This window comes from Nicotiana tabacum, chromosome 11 (genome assembly GCF_000715075.1).
Source record: "Nicotiana tabacum cultivar K326 chromosome 11, ASM71507v2, whole genome shotgun sequence".
In the NCBI taxonomy this organism is placed as follows: Eukaryota; Viridiplantae; Streptophyta; class Magnoliopsida; order Solanales; family Solanaceae; genus Nicotiana; species Nicotiana tabacum.
This window is the reverse complement of record NC_134090.1, coordinates 35,632,591-35,650,780: the sequence shown is the minus strand read 5'-3', so window position 1 is coordinate 35,650,780 and position 18,190 is coordinate 35,632,591. Positions and strand designations below refer to the sequence as shown.

At 37.4% G+C, this 18,190-nt stretch overlaps 1 protein-coding gene across 1 annotated transcript; it reads left to right on the top strand.

Annotated features, from left to right (window-relative positions):
* The first annotated feature begins 8,729 nt into the window (after positions 1-8,729).
* LOC107766051 (protein BOLA2-like) lies at positions 8,730-13,464 on the top strand. The gene is made up of 3 exons (XM_016584765.2): positions 8,730-8,928; positions 12,937-12,959; positions 13,066-13,464. The coding sequence occupies exons 1-3, from the start codon at positions 8,866-8,868 to the stop codon at positions 13,259-13,261; spliced, it is 282 nt and encodes a 93-aa protein (XP_016440251.1). The 5' UTR covers positions 8,730-8,865; the 3' UTR covers positions 13,262-13,464.
* The last annotated feature ends 4,726 nt before the right edge of the window (positions 13,465-18,190 follow it).

Below are 18,190 nucleotides of genomic sequence, written 5' to 3'. Positions count from 1 at the left end.
AGTCTTATTGGTGAAAACCCACACGGGCACCGTAAGGCGACGGTATGCAGAGAAAATCAAAATGAGAAGTCTTGTTAGTGAACACCCACACGGGCACTATAAGGAGATGGTAAGAAATAAAATGAAAAATGCCAGCTCGTGAAAACCCACAAAAGGCGCCCATGATCGAAAATAAGATCCTCACAGCCATCAGCATCAACAAAGTCCTGGCAAGGTTCCTCGGTATTCAAGGCAAAATAGTGATGAATTTTTGAGAGTCGGACGGTTTACACAGGTCAGGCATCCAGTCCAAAAGGCATGTCATGTTCATTGAAGTCCGCATGTACTCCAGATAAGTCCTTCTCTACTTTCCCCGAAAGGGACACTTCTAGTTTTAAACTCATTCTCCATTCAATTATTTGTTTCTCTTTTGGATCCTTTTAGTCTAACACTCTTCCAAAACCAAGACAAAGAAAGGATGGCAAGACTGATTTACAGGGCTTTCATTTGATACACGCTAATGTGCAAAAGGCACCCAGCCTCAGCAGGTGCATCAAGACGACCTCGACTGGCCATGGCAGCCGATGCTCAGGAATCAAAACTCTTGGAAGGAGAAAATCAAATTAAAGCGCTTATAAAGGCAATTGAAGTTGAAAGGGTTGAGTTTCACGTGGCTAATCGCCTCAGCGAAGTTGAAGAAACCAAGGTACCCCCAAATGCTCTAAAATTGAAGTTGGAAGAAAAAAGACAGAAAAGAAAGGCCTACAAAGGCAAAATAAAGTTGGAAAGGTTAAGTCCCACGCGACTAGCCATTGCAGTTAGGTTTGAGGATAAAAAATTCCCTAATGCACCCAAAAAAAAAAAAAAAAAAACGGCAAATCCCCACAGGGTCTCCCTTTGTACAAATCCCCACAGGGTCTCCCTTTGTAAAAATCCCCACAGAGTCTCCCCTTGTACAATCCCCCAAAGAGTCTGCCCCAGCAAATCCCCAACGAGTCTGCCTTGTACAAATCCCCACAGAGTCTCCCTAATAAAAATCCCCACTGAGTTGGCCTCGTAAAGAATCCCCAAGCAGAATGGGATGAAAGAACCAAAGCCTTACACGGGCAAATCATCACAAAATCCGGAAATGCGAGTCTGATCAGTTTAAAAGGGGTCGCCTGTGAATCCAATCAATGGCAGAGTTTCTCAACAGGAATTAGGCCGAGACCAAGCAATTGGAACGATCAAGGCCACCGAACCAACCACCATTTTCAAACTGACAATTTTTCTTTGTTTAGGAAAATTGAGACAGGTGCGATCCAAAGCAACCGTGCAAGAAGCAGGTGTAGCCCAAAAAGAAATGAAATGTGCGAGCATTGAAACAGCTTTACAGCAAGAAAACGACCAAAAGGAAGTTTCCCCAGAATTCTTTCATGCATTTTGATAAATAAAAGGAAATAAAAAAGGAAAACCAAAGAAAAGAAAGAAGACAAGAAATAAAAATGAAAATCCCAAAAGAAAAACAAATCATGGTAGCATAGGACCTCATTCCTCAACTATCCCGGTATAAACCACGGATCTCCCTGGCATAACCCAAGGAGCTTTTTCTATCCAAATCCCCGGCATAACCCGAGGACTCTTTTCCTTTTTCGGTATAACCCGATGACTTCCCCGGCATAACCCGATGACTCTTTCCCTTTTTCGGCATAACCTGATGACTTCCCCGGCATAACCCGAGGACTCTTTTTCGGCATAACCCGATGACTTCCCCAGCATAACCCAAGGACTCTTTCCCTTTTCCGGCATAACCCGATGACTTCCCCGGCATAACCCGAGGACTCTTGCCCTTTTCCGGCATAACCCGAGGACCTCTTTTCTTCACGGCATAACCCTTGAAGCTCCCTGGCATAACCCAGAAGCCCTTTTTTCCTTTTCTCCCGGCATAACCCGGTCATTTTTCCGGCATAACCTGGAAATCCTCCTAACATTAGGGCTCCAACCCCTGAGTTGAGCTTTTTTCTGTTAAGCCGACATTAGGGCTCCAATCCCTGAGTTGAGCGCTTTTCTATTTAGCCAGCATTAGGGCTCTAATCCCTGAACTGAGCATTTTTCTGTTAAGCCGACATTAGGGCTCCAATCCCTGAGTTGAGCACTTTTCCATTTAGCCAGCATTAGGGCTCCAATCCCTGAACTGGGCATTTTTCTGTTAGCCGACATTAGGGCTCCAATCCCTGAGTTGAGCACTTTTCCATTTAACCAGCATTAGGGCTCCAATCCCTGAACTGAGCATTTTTCTGTTAGCCGACATTAGGGCTCCAATCCCTGAGTTGAGCATTTTTGTAGCAAGCATTAGGGCTCCAATCCCTGAACTGAGCGTTTTTCTGTTAGCCAGCATTAGGGCTCCAATCCCTGAACTGAGCATTTTTTCTGCTAGCCGATATTAGGGCTCCAATCCCTGAGTTGAGCACTTTTCCATTTAGCCGACACTAGGGCTCCAATCCCTGAGTTGAGCATTTTGTTTTAGCCAGCATTAGGGCTCCAATCCCTGAACTGAGTGTTTTTCTGTTAGCCAGCATTAGGGCTCCAATCCCTGAACTGAGCATTTTTTCTGTTAGCCGACATTAGGGCTCCAATCCCTGAGTTGAGAACTTTTCCATTTAGCCAGCATTAGGGCTCCAATCCCTGAACTGAGCATTTTTCTGTTAGCCGACATTAGGGCTCCAATCCCTGAGTTGAGCATTTTTGTAGCCAGCATTAGGGCTCCAATCCCTGAACTGAGCGTTTTTTTGTTAGCCAACATTAGGGCTCCAACCCCTGAACTGAGCATTTTTTCTGCTAGCCGACATTAGGGCTCCAATCCCTGAGTTGAGCGTTTTCCTGTTAGCCGACATTAGGGCTCCAATCCCTGAGTTGAGCGCTTTTCCATTTAGCCGACACTAGGGCTCCAATCCCTGAGTTGAGCATTTTGTTTTAGCCAGCATTAGGGCTCCAATCCCTGAACTGAGCGTTTTTTCTGTTAGCCAGCATTAGGGCTCCAATCCCTGAACTGAGCATTTTTTCTGTTAGCCGACATTAGGGCTCCAATCCCTGAGTTGAGCACTTTTCCATTTAGCCAGCATTAGGGCTCCAATCCCTGAACTGAGCATTTTTTCTGTTAGCCAACATTAGGGCTCCAATCCCTGAACTGAGCATTTTTCCTGTTTAGCCGACATTAAGGTTCCAATCCCTGAGTCGAACGTTTTTCCTTTAGCCAGCATTAGGGCTCCAATCCCTGAGTTGAGCAACTTTCCTTTAGCCAGCATTAGGGCTCCAATCCCTGAGTTGCGCATTTTTACCTTTTGCGACATTAGGGCTCCAATCCCTGAGTTGCGCTTTTTAGACTAGAGTTGTCCCATCCCCTCATCAATCCTATAGATTATTATGGCAATTAACTCATGAAATTTTCCTAGTGAAACTGGGGCAGAAAAAATTCGTTCGTTTGTTTTGTTGTCTCAGCAGGTCTGACCCTGAGGTGCATGGATCGAGACGACCTACGGGATGAGTCTCAATCCAGAATAAAGAAAAGAAGAAAAGAACAAAAAAAAGAAGATGTTCCCACATATTGGAACAAACAAAGGGCAGGTCGCTCAAAAATTGGATCAAATTCCTGAGCTCCGCCAATCGCGTTTCACTCAATACTGCAGAAATAAACAAGCGCCTACAACTTGCGAGCATCAAGATTCGGATCGAAGTCTACAAGCAGAATCAGCTAAGACCCAAGATCAAGTTGCAAAAGAATTATAGATAGGAATCTTGTAACTAGCGGTTGACAGACATAAGTAGTTAGTTCAGTTTCAATTTCCTTTGGTTGTAATAAGGAGGTCAGTAAAGCGGTAGTGGCAACAGCAACAGCAGTAACAACAAGCATTGCAATCCCATGGTAGTCCCAGCTACCGAAATTTCCCGAACTACGTTAACCTGATTCCCCTTTAGCCAGGGATATGTAGGAAACCTTTGAAGCAAAGGTTCGGTTAAATCTTTTTCAAAAAATGCTTCACACGGAGTACTCGGATGGGCAAAAATCGCTCACTTTATCTTTGCACGAAAACCCTTCGTGTCTTCGGGCAAAGAGGGGCAGCTGTAAGCACGTGATTTTTGCCCTATGAAAGAATTACTCCCAAAAAATTCAAAATAAAATAATTTTCCTTGGTGTGCAATTTTGAGAATTTTTGTGACATTTTTGGATAATTATTTGTATTTGTCTGTGCATGTTTATTTGTTAAATTAATAAAAAATACAAAAATATGTCGCATTTTGCATGTAGGATTTAATTCTACAATTTTTACTAATTAAGTTTGTTTTACAAAAATTGAAAATTACAAAAATAGGCATCTTTTGCATTTTTAGCATTTAATGTCCAAATGTACAATTTTATGCTTAATTATTACTTAATTGTGCGTTAATTGTTATTGGGAGTTAATTTGCACTTTTATAACTTAATAATAATTTAATGATTTTTAGGATTTAGTTTTAGAAAAATAAAAGAAGAAAAGAGAGAAAAAATACAAGGAAAAATCGGATTGGGCCACTTCTTCAATTGTAAACCACAAGCCCAAAAATGCCCAACCTTCCCCTACGACCCGGTCCATTTCAAACCGGGTCGACCCAGTCCATAACCCAAATACCCAACACCCCCCTATCTTACATTTTACAAAATAAAAAAACCTAAAAAACCTAAAGAGGTCTGCCCCCCTCTTTTCTCTCCATCTTCTCCAAAGCTTCCTCACGCCCCATCCATGGCTGCCCTTGCATCATGTTCTTCGACACAAACACACACACACACAGCTCCAAACCAAAAGCCAAACAGGTTGCTTTCTTCTTCGTCGTCGAGCTCGAGCTCGAGCTCCCATGGCTGCCTTCCTCGACGAACAGCACCCTAGCACCCTGCCTTTTTCTTCGTCGTCTTCTCCACCACGTCCACCCATGGACGACCTCAAACAGCCCCAAGCAGCCATGAACGAGCAGCAATGTCTCCCAGCAGCTCCACTATCGTCGTCGCGTCCAAACGACCCTCGTCGCTGCTGCTTCCTCGTCGCTGTTGCTTCCTCGTCGCTGCTGCTGCCCGCGTCCAGCTACGACGAGCAGCCATGGCTGCTCCAGCAGTGTTGCTGCTGCTGCTCCGTCGAGCTCCACCAGCAGCGACTTCCATGGCCAAGCCGTTCTGTTTCTGCTTCATCTTCTTCGTTCTTCGTCAAGCTCGAGCTTGAGCTCGACATCTATGGCTGCTTCAAGACTGTGCTTCATCTTCTTCAGTCGTTTCCCAGCCTGCTTCAGCTGCGTTGCTGCTGCCCCGTCGTCCATCACGTTCAAAACCAATTCCCACCGCTACTGCTTCATCGCTGCCATGGTTATGTTTTCTGCTTCACCTCCTTCAGTTGCTTCTTAGGATCGTCTTCGTCGTCGTTTGTTCGAGTTTTGGTTGGGGTCGTCAAAACAGTCCGTACCTAGTTCGAGTTTGTCGTTGGTCAGTCGTTGTTCGTCGTTTCGATCCGATTAGTGGATTTTGAGTTTCACTTTTGTCCGTGTTTTGTTTTTGATATTCTCAAATCTAAAATCGTTAAGTGTTTGATTTTTGTTTTGTTCGTGTTCATTGTTTTGTTAATTTTTCAGTTTGTTCATGTGAAATTGTTAGTTTAATGTTGTTAGATTCAAATTGAAGTTTAATTAATTATTTCTTCAGTTTGTTTCATGTGTTGTTATGTATTTTTTCAGAAATTGTTAAATCGTTTTGTTGTTGTTTGAATCCGTCATGTTTTGTTGTTTAAAATAGATTTTAATGCATGTTTATTCTTTGTTTGAAGTTCATCCAGTAATTTAATTTGAGTTTGTTTTGGTTTTTGACTTGTTGATTTAGTTTGAATCATGTATCTTTGTTGTTAATATTGTTGTCTTTTTTGCTCATTCATTTTTGGTCTAAGTTAACCAGGATTGGTTCCCAATATGGTTAATTTATTCACATTAATTTGATGTTGTTCAATTTGTGTTCATGTGATTTGTTGTTGAATTTGTTTAGAAATTGGTCATATTTGCTATATTTTGGTTGAGATTGATTAGGTGAATTGGTTATAGCTGATGGGGTAGTTTGGTAAATTGCAGTACGTTCAGGGGTAAAATGGTAATTGCAATAAGGTCGGAGGGGTAGTTTTAGAATTGAACATTTTGAATAATTTTTTATGTTAAGCATGGGGGACAAGATGTAATGGGGTGGAGTTAATATAATTGTTTAATATAGTAGGGGACAAGACATAATGTAGTGGGGGGGGGGGGAATATTGTAATTGTTTATGTTAGGCATGGAGGACAAGATGTAATGGGTTGGGGTTGATATATTTATTTAATGTAGTGAGGGACAAAACATGTAGGCATGAGGGGCAAGGGTTTAAAATAAAGAAAATATTAAGTAGTGGGGACAAAGCATGTAATTGAGGGAATATTTGGGGTTGGGGATTCAAGACAAGAGTCTTGCTATAAATGGAGTCATTAGGACTTGAACAAAAAAAGACTAAGACTTGAGAGAAAAAACTTAGACTAAACTTGAAAGATTTTTGAGTATTAATTTGAGAGAGGAAGACATTCCGAAAATCCCAAGAGTGTTAGAGAGTTAAAAAAAAACAAAAAAAAAAAACAAAGGGAGAAGCGAGTTTAGTCTCGGGTTTAATACACGCGTGGTTTGTTGCTGTTTAGCTTGCTTACAAACTTTTGGGTTTATTCTATTGAGTTGTTCGGTTTTTCCTCAAAGTTTTCTAGGCCTTGAATCTGATTCGAATTTGTTGTTGTTGGGTTGCTGTTGTTGCTGTGTATTTACACTACTGCTGCTTCTACTGATCTTCATCTTCTTTCCTTGCTTTCCCAAATACCAGGTACACAAACTGATACACTGGTTCATCTTGTAAGCCACTCGAGGCATGAATGCAAACAAATGAGAAAGATTTGAAGTTGTAATTTAATGTAGTCTTTTCCTTCTTTTACTGTCTGTATGTAGAATGTTCTATGCGTTGCCATGCAAACTCCTTAAACAACTCACTTTTGAAACTTAACCATAATAACTCGAAAGTATGTAAATAAAGTAGGACCTTATCTTCATTTATTTTAGAAAACAAAAAATAGAAAATGTAGTCATGCTAAGATTATCCTTTTAAAAAATAATGAGACGAGCCTCACCAAATAAAAATGCAAATTGCGGGGCCCTCAATAATTGATCATAATAAATACTTAGAATTTGGGATGGACTGTTTAGTGAATTTCACTGCCTTTCCCAAAGATAATAACGTGTTAGACTCTTTAGGCGCGACTTAATTAAATTACATTCTTAAATTCGGGTGCGCATTTATGTGACCCAAATTCAAATCTCAACGGAGTCGAAATGTGTTAACAACTACGGGTGCATTGATTGTGACGTGGTTCGAGATGCATTTTCACGACGTTGCAATTCTATAAAAAATAAATGATAATAATAAAAGCGGTTTAAACTTAATAAAAGCACATAAGTCACAATATGTATTTAAATCAGATATTTAAGCCATTATAACAATTTAAGCGACCGTGCTAGAACCACGGGATTCGATGGTGCCTAACACCTTCCCTCGGGTCAACAGAATTCCTTACTTAGAATTTCTGGTTTACAGACTTCATTTGGAAAGTCGAATATTTTCCTCGATTTGGGATTCAAGATAAACCGGTGACTTGGGACACCAAAAACCAAACCTTTCCCAAGTGGCGACTCTGAATTAAATAAATAATCTCATTTCGAATATTGTCACTTAAATTGAAAAAACTCTCTCGCGCATTTTACCCTTTGAGGTGGGCGCGCAAAAAGAAGGTGTGACAAAGAGCCTTGAAAATGTGGTGGAATTGAGTAGTTCGAAGAAGAAAAAAGCCAAGCAAAATACATAAGTTATCACCTCATTTATGGATTAAATTCTTGTTATACACTATTTGCGGACACGAAAATAACTTTATACACTTTACCTTTTAGAGTGTGTCCGATATATACTATTTTTGCTACGTGACACAAGTGTGTTGCGTTGAGTGTGTAAAGGTTGGGGGATTTCTGCTGTTTCTGCTCTCCGTTAACTCTTATTTTTTTTTTCTTCCCTCTTTTCATTCTGATTCATTTTATTCGAATTAGATTCCAGTCGGGATATATGCGTTATGCCACGGTCAAAAATTCCCTATATTTTTCGAATAATGGGTCACTTTCCTTGCTCTCCCCCCCATATAGAAGCTAATTTGAAGCGAATTTTCTTCTTTTAGTTTGTCTTGGCAGTTGACAGAAGTTTGACTATATGACCTCGTTTGCCCTAAGTTTGGGTTTTCAATTCTTTAGCAAAATTGTCCTTTAAAACAATAAACAATTAATATAGAAGAAGAAATGGTTATGTTTCTTATTCAACTTTTTTTTTTCTCTTTCAACATTTTCAGTTTCCCTTTTAACAAACTACTACTTATTTCATAAAAACATTGGTCTTATTTTGCAGATATCATTACTCTTTAGAAAGTTAATTTTTTTCTTCTTCAAAAGATAATTTTCTCATACGACATTTAACTATTTTTTCACTTTTAAAGGATTGTGTGTTTATAGTATATTATTTACCTACTTTTTGAATATGTAGTAATTTTTAGAACTTATAGTAAAAAAACAATATAAGTCAGAACATTTGACCTTTCTACTCCAAACTCTATTATGTATTTACGATCTAGTAATAATATTTAACTTGCCAAAAGAATACTAATAATATTTTAGTGGGGGAGTGAACAGCCAAAAAGATCTTTTGCAATTCCCTCTAATTAAAGAAAAAACCACAAAGAAGGGCAAAGGCAAACCAAAGCGGTGTAAGTTGTAACTGTAAGTAGAGAGGGTTGGATAATGGGGGTGACAAAGGAGCAGGTTGAATCTTCATTAACGGCAAAGCTAAACCCTTCTCATCTGGTAAAAATCTCTCTTTTTTCTGCATTTACTCGTATATATTATGGTGTTTTTATTTTTTATTTTTTATTTTTATTTTTAAACTTCATGCATTTTGTGTGTTCTTTCAATTTATTGAGCTACCTACTAGTTATAACAGGAAATCTCAACTAAACAGGCACTTGCGGTTATAATAGTGTTAAGAGTTTGTTAAAACCTAGTGAATTGCTCTTGGGTTTTCTCTTGTTTGAATTTACCAGTCAAATAAAATGATTTGTCGAGTGATATTTGAAGTAAGTGAGAATACGGGATACTGCCTTCTAATGTGAATTTTCCCAAATGCACAAATTTTGCAGTATACATAAAACATGATTATGCAAAAATAGGTCCAAAACATTTTTAAGTTTTAGATGAGTGATTATGTAGTAAGGAATTGAGTATTTAAAAAAAAATGAATCTTTTTTTTTTGATAATTGTGGTGTTGGAGCTAGCTTGTGCACACCTCGACTAATTCCACGGTGTACCTGCTATCTCCAACCAACATAGATACCGAGTAACTCCGTTCACCTAGGTGTTTTTCACTAAATATCTGATATGAAAATAATTTTGAAGTTTTTGTTGTTTGTACATACTACCCTCCCCTGACCCCACTTGTGGGATTATACTAGGTTGTTGTTGTTGTTTGTATTTGGCTGTTGATGTTGGAAGCCGTTATTTGTTAGCAAAAGTCTCAGGAATAAGTGTTTCTGGGATTATTTGTTTTGTTTGAATTGTTAGTGGATTTAATCATGAAGCAGTGCCCTCGTTAACTTATAATCTGCTTTGCTTGGGGTTCTGCACTAGGAAGTTGATATTTGTGGGATTTGCCACTTTGCAATCCAAATTTTGTAGGGTTTCACTTTGGCATATAAACTGTAATTTCAAACACTAGAAATAGATGATAGCCAATTTTCATCTTGGCCTAATGTTTGAGGTGGAAGCGATGAGACCAAGAGGTTTTAGGTTCAAATTCCATCAAGCTTGTATATTAGTATTCTCTTTACTGCTATTTGGTTAAAGGTGTGAATTTCCATTAGTTGGTATTGCACCCAAGTGTGTGACCCAGTGGTCGATGGTGTGGGTGAAAATCATTGAGACTAGGGTTCAAATCTCAGTGGAGACAAAAAGGTTAGGTGATTTATTTCTTCCCATCTGCCTAAGCCTTGGTGGCAAGAGTTACCCGTATGTGCTGGTGGGAGGTTAGGTACCTTGTGGAATAGTCTAGTGCATGCAAGTTGGCCAGGACAACGAACAACTTGGCCAAGGCAACACTATTATTAAAAAGAAATTCATTTAATTGGTTGTGTAGTTCTGTTGCAACAACCAGGGGAAAACTGCCACATGTGGGAATCTGCGTGGGAAGTGTGTTAGAGTCGGGTGAGGAATTAGGCATGGAATTGGATTTCGAAATGTTGAATTATGTAAAAAACTTCTGAGGTTGTTTAGCTTACTTCGTTTTTTGGTTAGCATAAGTAGCATGTGAGAAGGACAAAGCCATCCATGGAGAATGACTTTGGTATCTACTCGTTACTTCACAAATTCGTTTAACTATGTTTTCTACTAGGTATCTTCCTAATTTTAGACTGCAGCTAAATTCTTGGAAATGCGGAAAACTATAAAATGGTATCCCCTGTACTACTAATTTGGTACATTCCCTGGTACATTTGCTTGAAGTTAGGGAAGGCAGGTGAGCTATAGCGCATTTGTAGTGAAATTTCTCTGAGTATGAGAGGGTTTCCTGGTTGTGATCGCTAGTCACAAATTGCCTGTCTCGGAAATGAAGAGAGTTAAAACATTTAACGTTGAAATGATTTTCTAAAAGATGAGCTGAACTTGTTGGTGGAGTGTGTACTGAAAAAGTGCTTGAATAACACCTTATCTTAAGAGCATATCCCAGCATACTAAGATTTCAGGTATATCAAGGTCTAACTGAGAGAAACTTAAATCTTTGAGGAACCTGAGAGAGTTTCTCTTTTTCTGGGAATACAGTGGCGGATGCAACTCTTCGACAACAGGTTCTTTTGAATCCAGTAGTTTCGCCACGGAAAACCCACTAAAGTTCAACAAATATTAGATCTGAACTCATAATATTAGAAGTATAATGAGTTCAGTAGTAATTCCTTAAAGGTTGAATCCATTAAGTTTAAATCTTGGATCTGCCTCTGGGAATACATAGAATGTACATATATGAATTACCTATTCTTTATGTCAATAAGAGAGACGTTTGTCATGTAGGTCGTTACCCTTCTTTACTGTATCTGATTAAGTGTTGTAGTATGCCAATCTGTAAACATAAAAGGTGCTACATGATTAAAGCTCCAAGAACATTTTATTTTGAAGCATTATCGTTTCAACCACACTTTGTAAAATAGAAAAGAATAATGAGTGCGAAAGGAAAGATCTTATAGCTATGTCAGGTTTAAGGAACAAAGGTATGAGTTTGCAGTGAGCATAATTAGGAGATTAGAACTGAATGTAGGCTTATGAGGCAAGCATCTTGAAGTTAATATCCTGTCCCTCATAAGCAGCAGACACTGATCAGTTGTAAATTGGAGAAGAGGAATTTCACATGGAATAAATAATTTGTACTTTGATCTAGAAAAGCCACAAATGTGTTCCGTCACCTCAGTACTTCTTGGGCATGTTATAGTTATTTGTCTATTATCATTCTTTGCGATAGTTGTCCGTTGTTTATTAACTGAATATAGTTGTTTTTCATCATCTGCTTACAGATTGTTATATGCACATTTGGACTAGCATATTGACGCTCTTGCTTGTACTTCCTACTCGAGATATATGGAATTCCATGCCTTTTCCTTGTACACTTGATCAGTTAACTCTGCCTTGGTCCCAAATTCCATTGTAGTTGTGTTTGCTATACTAATCCGTTGTATCTGTTCCTCTCTTTTTGAGATTGTTTTTTCGTGAATCCTTCTTTTCCTGTATGCTGCTTGTAGGAATTCTTTAATACCCATGATGTGAATCTTTTCTTTTCCTTCTACATTAGATGATTAATACATATGCTGCTTAACTTGATCTCTTTCCGTTTCTTTCCTCTGCCCAGATGGTAGGAACCATAACCATTCTAATTAATTGAATGGGAACTAAATACAGGGGACTAATACAATAGTACAAATTGTCCAAAAGAGAAAAAAAGCAGAGAGCTTGTCCATCTGAACCTCCTGCTATATAACCCTAGATAACCAGAAGAATTTTCCTACTCATTGTTCATTGTGGATAACTTAAGATGAGGTAGTTTCTGGGTTTGAATTAGGTGAGCACACACAATTATCTTTTATAAGGTTAGGTTTAGATAGATGGAAAGAAATCACCCAGTATTTTTTTTGCCTCCGCTAGGATTTAAACCTGAGACCTCATGGTTCTCCTCTCTCCTCACTACCATTACGGCGATTTCTGCTATCAATTCTTCAGATTTCTTGCATTATTGACATTATTTGGATTTGTGGGATGTGAATCCATTGAATCAAATTAGGAATTTTATGGTTAATCATATGTAGATGATCTTAATTTCTTGTAAAACTTTATCAATCATTAGTGCTTCTAACAGAATTTTGCATTTCAAAGCCATCAGATGAACAAATATTTCACCAGCATTATTACTCTGTTTTAAAGTATTTATCTTAAGAATCACTTATACATAATTAATTGCTTAATTAATCATAAAAGAGAGGTTATTTCTAATCCTCTGACCAGATGTTACCTTCTAATTATTGGAGTCCTGAATGCGATGTAGAAGGGGTAGCTTATTAGAATTCCACACATTAAAATGCATGTGGCTATTAGTTCTGTTCTTTGAGCATTTCATGCACCATCTAAGCGAGCATTTGATATTCGAAAGCACTCAGCCATTACTTCTTGTGTTTTAATTTCTCTTTCAAACACCTCAAAAACCTTCATATGATTATTTATTCCATTCTTTTTTGCCCAGTAAAATCACCTAAGCATTGTTTTGTTTCCTTCTTTTTTTTTCAGGAAGTGATTGATACATCTGGGGGGTAAGTTCCTATACATGGAGTGCATTCAGAACTACGAAACTGCTTTTAAAGCTCCATTCCATTTTAGTTCTCTTTTCTGACATAGAATTCTTGTTCTCGATTCCAGATGTGGTGCAAAATTCTCGATTGTCATTGTGACTGAACAATTTGAAGGCAAAAGATTGCTGGAGAGGCACCGACTGGTTAATGGTGCACTAGCTGAGGAGATGAAGGAAATCCATGCTCTCTCTATTACAAAAGCTGCAACTCCAGAGCAGTGGAAACAACAGCAGGAATCTGAAAAATCTCAAGCAACTGCTTAAAATTTGATATCATCTTCGTTGCTTAAATGCTTGATGATTCAGGCATATAAGCATAATACTCTCTTCTCCTTATCTGATGAGGGGGTAACTGCTATAGGAGGTTAAGAAACAGAGTCTTATATCATGTGTTAGTCAAACTTTCTTGATTTGAGACCATGATACTTTAACTATATAATGAATAATGCAGTAGCTTTCAGATTCAATCAATCGTTATTGCTTAATTGACAAGTTATGACATGTTTTTACCTATAGAGAAAATGAGTTCAGGTGAAGGTGTGAAGCTGATGAACTTAGGTGAGGTAGAAGGTTTTGGGCTCAGATGCTCAGCTGGAAGCTTGATGGTGAAGAGGGACTGAGGGATGAGCTAAAAAGGGAGGTAGAAGGTGGAACCTCCCGAGTTTTCTTTTGTAGGTGGGGTGGGGGTTTAGCTTCGGCTCATAGTTTAACTTGGCAATTTGTGGAGAGATTAGGGAAGAAAGATGGCGAAACTAGCTAGTTAGACTAGGCGCATTGTTGACAGATCAGGAGAGAGATGATGGAACTGTGAGAGTTGTCTCTCATGCCTTTTCTTTAATTAGAGGTTTGGTTGGTGTTTGTTATATACATGAGAGTGTTGTCTTTGTGTGATCTGGAGCTTTGCATTAGGCTCAGCTCCTATTGGCATGTATAGTGTCTTCCGCTGCTATATCATTATTGTTACGGATGTTTTGTTGCATGAATCTTCTTGGGAGTTCCACAGCTCGTTTGGGGTGGTGAGTTTGTAGTCTAAAATCTAGGGACTTCTGTTGCTTGAACGAGCTCATTCAGCTTATTATGAGCTGAGAACTTTACTGCTCATGTGTATAACAGTAGGTTGTGAGCATTGCCATTTAAGTTCTTGATTGTTTTTGCCTAGAAACCAATACCTTCTGTCTAATCAAGCGGAAGGATGATGTTGCAAAATTGACTTAGTTATGTTTTTTTTTGTTTTTTTCAACAATGGTGTTCGGGCTAGTTTAGGCTTCCATTAGCAGCTCACCTAGACGTAGGTGGATTGGACGAAATGACCTAGCATTCCTAGGGGTGGCTGTCATTCCAATTTCCTTGCCTTGCTAGTAGAAAATCTAAAATTCTAGATGGACATATCGGAGAGTAAAATCTTGTTTTTGATTCTCATGCTAAAACTCCTACTAATAAAAAGAATAATTAGGGGAGTGAAGTGTTTAAAGTTATGTTTGCGAGTCAAAAACTTTTTCATACCCAAAAATCATGTCATACTTGTTAAGTTGGTCTATAAACTCATATCTTGGTTAACCTGAAACTACAATAAACTAGAGTCATATACTCATATTCATAACCTTTTTAGTTTGGCAAATACTTGGCAAACTCATGTCCGCCATCTCTAGCCAATGCGCACGAGTCACGACCAAAGAACAAATCCAACTTTTTTTTTTCGTGAGATGGATAAGAGAAGGTTAATATGAGGTTGTCAAATATAGATCACTCTTTTTTTTCAGTACCACCCTCAGGTATATGACAATGAGCATAATTATTGGAGAACTATGAATTAAGTGAAGAAAATAGTAGATAAGGTTATGCATATACTAAGAAAAAGTACTTAGAAGTAAAATTTCTCTAATACAGAAAATAATTAAGAAAGTTACTATAAATATTTGTATCGAGCCAATCGTATAGCTCCAGATAGCCATTTTCTGATGTACAGTACATATTAGAATTTCAAGATCCATTACGCTTGTTGGGACATAGCTAGAGGGTTAAGTACGGTTCGATGAAACTAGTAAGTCAATATTTGTATTTGTAAAAAGAAATTTACTAAATATGTAAAACATTAAATTCAGAATTAAGTATTAACACTTAATGTCACTATTTTAAAAATTACAATCCATAAACTTCAAGTTCTAACTCCACCTGCTTGCAAGCTGCAATGAGTCATTTTCACGTGCTTTTAGCACACAATTATTTTCAAACTTATTCATGTTTCTGAAAGGAAAAAAACACACACAGAGGAATCACAACATCGTGGAATCCTGTTCATGTCACCTAAAAGAGTCTAATCACACTATCTTGCTATTCTTTAATTCGCTTAGAAGCAATATAACCGTAGAATAATATTTTAAAGTTGAGACTGAGAGTCCTTAAGAATATTTTTATCAATTAATTGTCACATCTTTAGGATATGACAATTGACACTATTCCGAATAATAAGCATAAAATACCTACGTTGAAAATAAGATAATACTCATTGGATCTTGGATTAGGCTATTGGAGAGGTAATTGTTACTTTAATTATGTTTTAGTAGTCATATTATCTCATAATACATTTAATAGCTTACTACTAGGAAAATCTTAACAATTTTATCAGGTAACTAATATTCTATAACGCAATGACTCTTCTTAATTATCTAAAGTTTCAGGGAGAAATTCAAAAATAGTCAGATTTACAACTGGTCGTTCAAAAATAGCCCAGTTTTAAAAGTAATCGAAATTTAGCCACTTTTCATGTAAAGATAAATTTGAGCAAAAACACTGTTCAAAACCCGAAAAATACGCCAGTATATTATACTAGAGTTCCAGCATAAGTATGCTTGAACTCCAGCATATTATACTGGAGTTCCAGGATAAGTATGCTGGAACTCCAGCATAATATGATGGAGTTCCAGCACGAGTACACTAGAATTCCAGCATAATATACTGGAGTTCCAGCAAGTATAATTGTCCAGTATAATATACTGGAGTTTGGAGCACCGGCGCTCCAGTCTCCAGTAAATTATACTGGAGTCAGCAAAGTATACCAGTCCAGTATAATATACTGGAGTTCATACACAGGTGCACCGAACTCCAGTATATTATGCTGGACTGGTCTCTGTTGCAGCAAAATAGTGGCTATTTTTCATTGATTTCGTAAACGCTGGCTATTTTTGAATGACCAGTCCGAAAACTAGCTATACCGTGCTATTTTTACAAAGTTTCACGTTAACATTATTTTTGGGCTTCATAACAAATACTAACATCTTAAGAAACTCCTTATAAATTTGAATTATTAGAAAAAAAAGTATCGTTTTTTTCCAAATTCTAGGTGTAATTCTTTATGATCAGTAATTGTTAATGACCAAAACATCTATTTAGGGGTTTCTAAGCAAAGAATGCCACTTGTGAAATTTAAAAGTGACATTAAACTCCTTAAACTTTCATCAAGTTGCTCCTTGGTTCATCTAATATTGGCACCTTATATAACAAGTCTAATGATTTGGTGGAAATTATGATCTTGTCAATGTTCTTCAATATTTTCAGTCTTCAGTACGTCTCCTATTCAATGTATAAATAGACAAGACTGCTCATTTTGGTCTAATCAAAAATCATATTCCGAAAGAGATCATATTCTTATACACTCAAATGCCGTCGAATATAAACCTAAATTCATCTCGAGAATGAATTAGAAAGAAAATTTGAAAAATGTGGTCCATCTCTAAAGAGAAAGAAAGTTTTCTTCTAGTTCCGCTTTATGGTCTATACTTCAAAAAGACTTATCGCCTCATATTACATTTTTATGATGAGACATTCTTGGTTTATGTTCGTTGACTTCAAATTTTATTCTTTATCAGATGCACCATATATATTACTTGCATTGTGTAGTTAACTCAATAAAATTGCTTTTACTCAAGAATCAAATTCTGATATATAAACTTCTATTCTATGCATCAATGGTCGATTTGTTCAATCGACTGAAAACTAGCATTGACGTTCTCTTCGTTTCTATCTGATAAGAACTTTGTTCTTTAACATAAGAGATTTGACAATATATGCACAAGTTATGCTTTGAAGTTCATATGGCCTCAAAATGTCTAATCACAGAATCCCTCCCTCCTTTAGTTTACTGTAGCTTAAGCTAAGGGAAGAACATTTCTTGGAAGGAGAGGTCCAATACCTGTCATAATAGTTCTTCAATAGTTTCTCAACGGTTGGCGCAGGATTGACCATTCAGCTATTCAAGTTACATAAAAGATATATTTTGACATTTTTCCGTATTTCAATACGGCATATTTTGAGCTCTAAACTTTCTGTTTGAAGCCAAAATGGTTGGTTCCACTATATCGGTGAATAAGTGGTTTGAATCAAATCGTTTGCCTGAAGAAGTGGAAAACTTTTTAAAAAATTCTTTGAACTTTGCCCCAAAAAAATAAAAAAATTGGTGATGTATTGGTAGTATTTCAACTATTGAAAATTATAAAAAAACTTTTCTCTAGTGTTTGGCTGAAAATAATTCAAGAAAATCTCTTTCAACTGTTTTTGGAACAAACGCACCTAGACTAGGTTTTTACCCTTTAATTCTTTTCGGATTTCCTATTTTGAAGCCATTTGGAGCGAAACTTTTCAAAAAATTGACAAAATTTTCAAAAACTTTTCCAAAAATGGTTCTAATTAATGTCCATTGTCTTGCCTTTTCTAAACTACATTTTCGTTTTTCCTGGACAAATTTTTGATTTCGCCAAACATTGAAGTGACTCATCTTGATCATGTCACTAACTGGTCGAAGGGTCACACCAAAATCAATAATTTTGATATTTGCCTTTGGAGGCTCTCAAATTAGTGAGATACATCGGGAAATAGCATTCATTACTTCCTTCGTCCTAATTTATACACCATTTGGATTCATAGTCAAACGAGTTTTTGCTTATCTTAAAATCGGATAACAATTGAATTTATACGCGATTTTAAGTATATGTGATATAACTTGGTACAGATTAAGAAGAATAAATTAATATTGAAATTGTCTTGCAAACCACACAAATTGAATAGCCTTGGCCTTAGAGTTCAGTCACCCTTGAACCAAAAGATGTTTCAACCGACTTATGAACAAAATAACAAGATAGTGAAAACTAGAAAACGATAGTATATTGTTTTGTATTGCGTGAATATGATTTGTTTTAC

What these genes read in the sequence shown, in the direction of transcription:
- LOC107766051 (XM_016584765.2), top strand. Translation starts at nt 8,866, where the DNA reads ATGGGGGTGACAAAGGAGCAGGTTGAATCTTCATTAACGGCAAAGCTA. An exon ending in AGCTAAACCCTTCTCATCTG is followed by an intron (nt 8,929 to 12,936) that starts GTAAAAATCTCT and finishes TTTTTTTTTCAG; the next exon opens with GAAGTGATTGATACATCTGG. An exon ending in GTGATTGATACATCTGGGGG is followed by an intron (nt 12,960 to 13,065) that starts GTAAGTTCCTAT and finishes TCTCGATTCCAG; the next exon opens with ATGTGGTGCAAAATTCTCGA.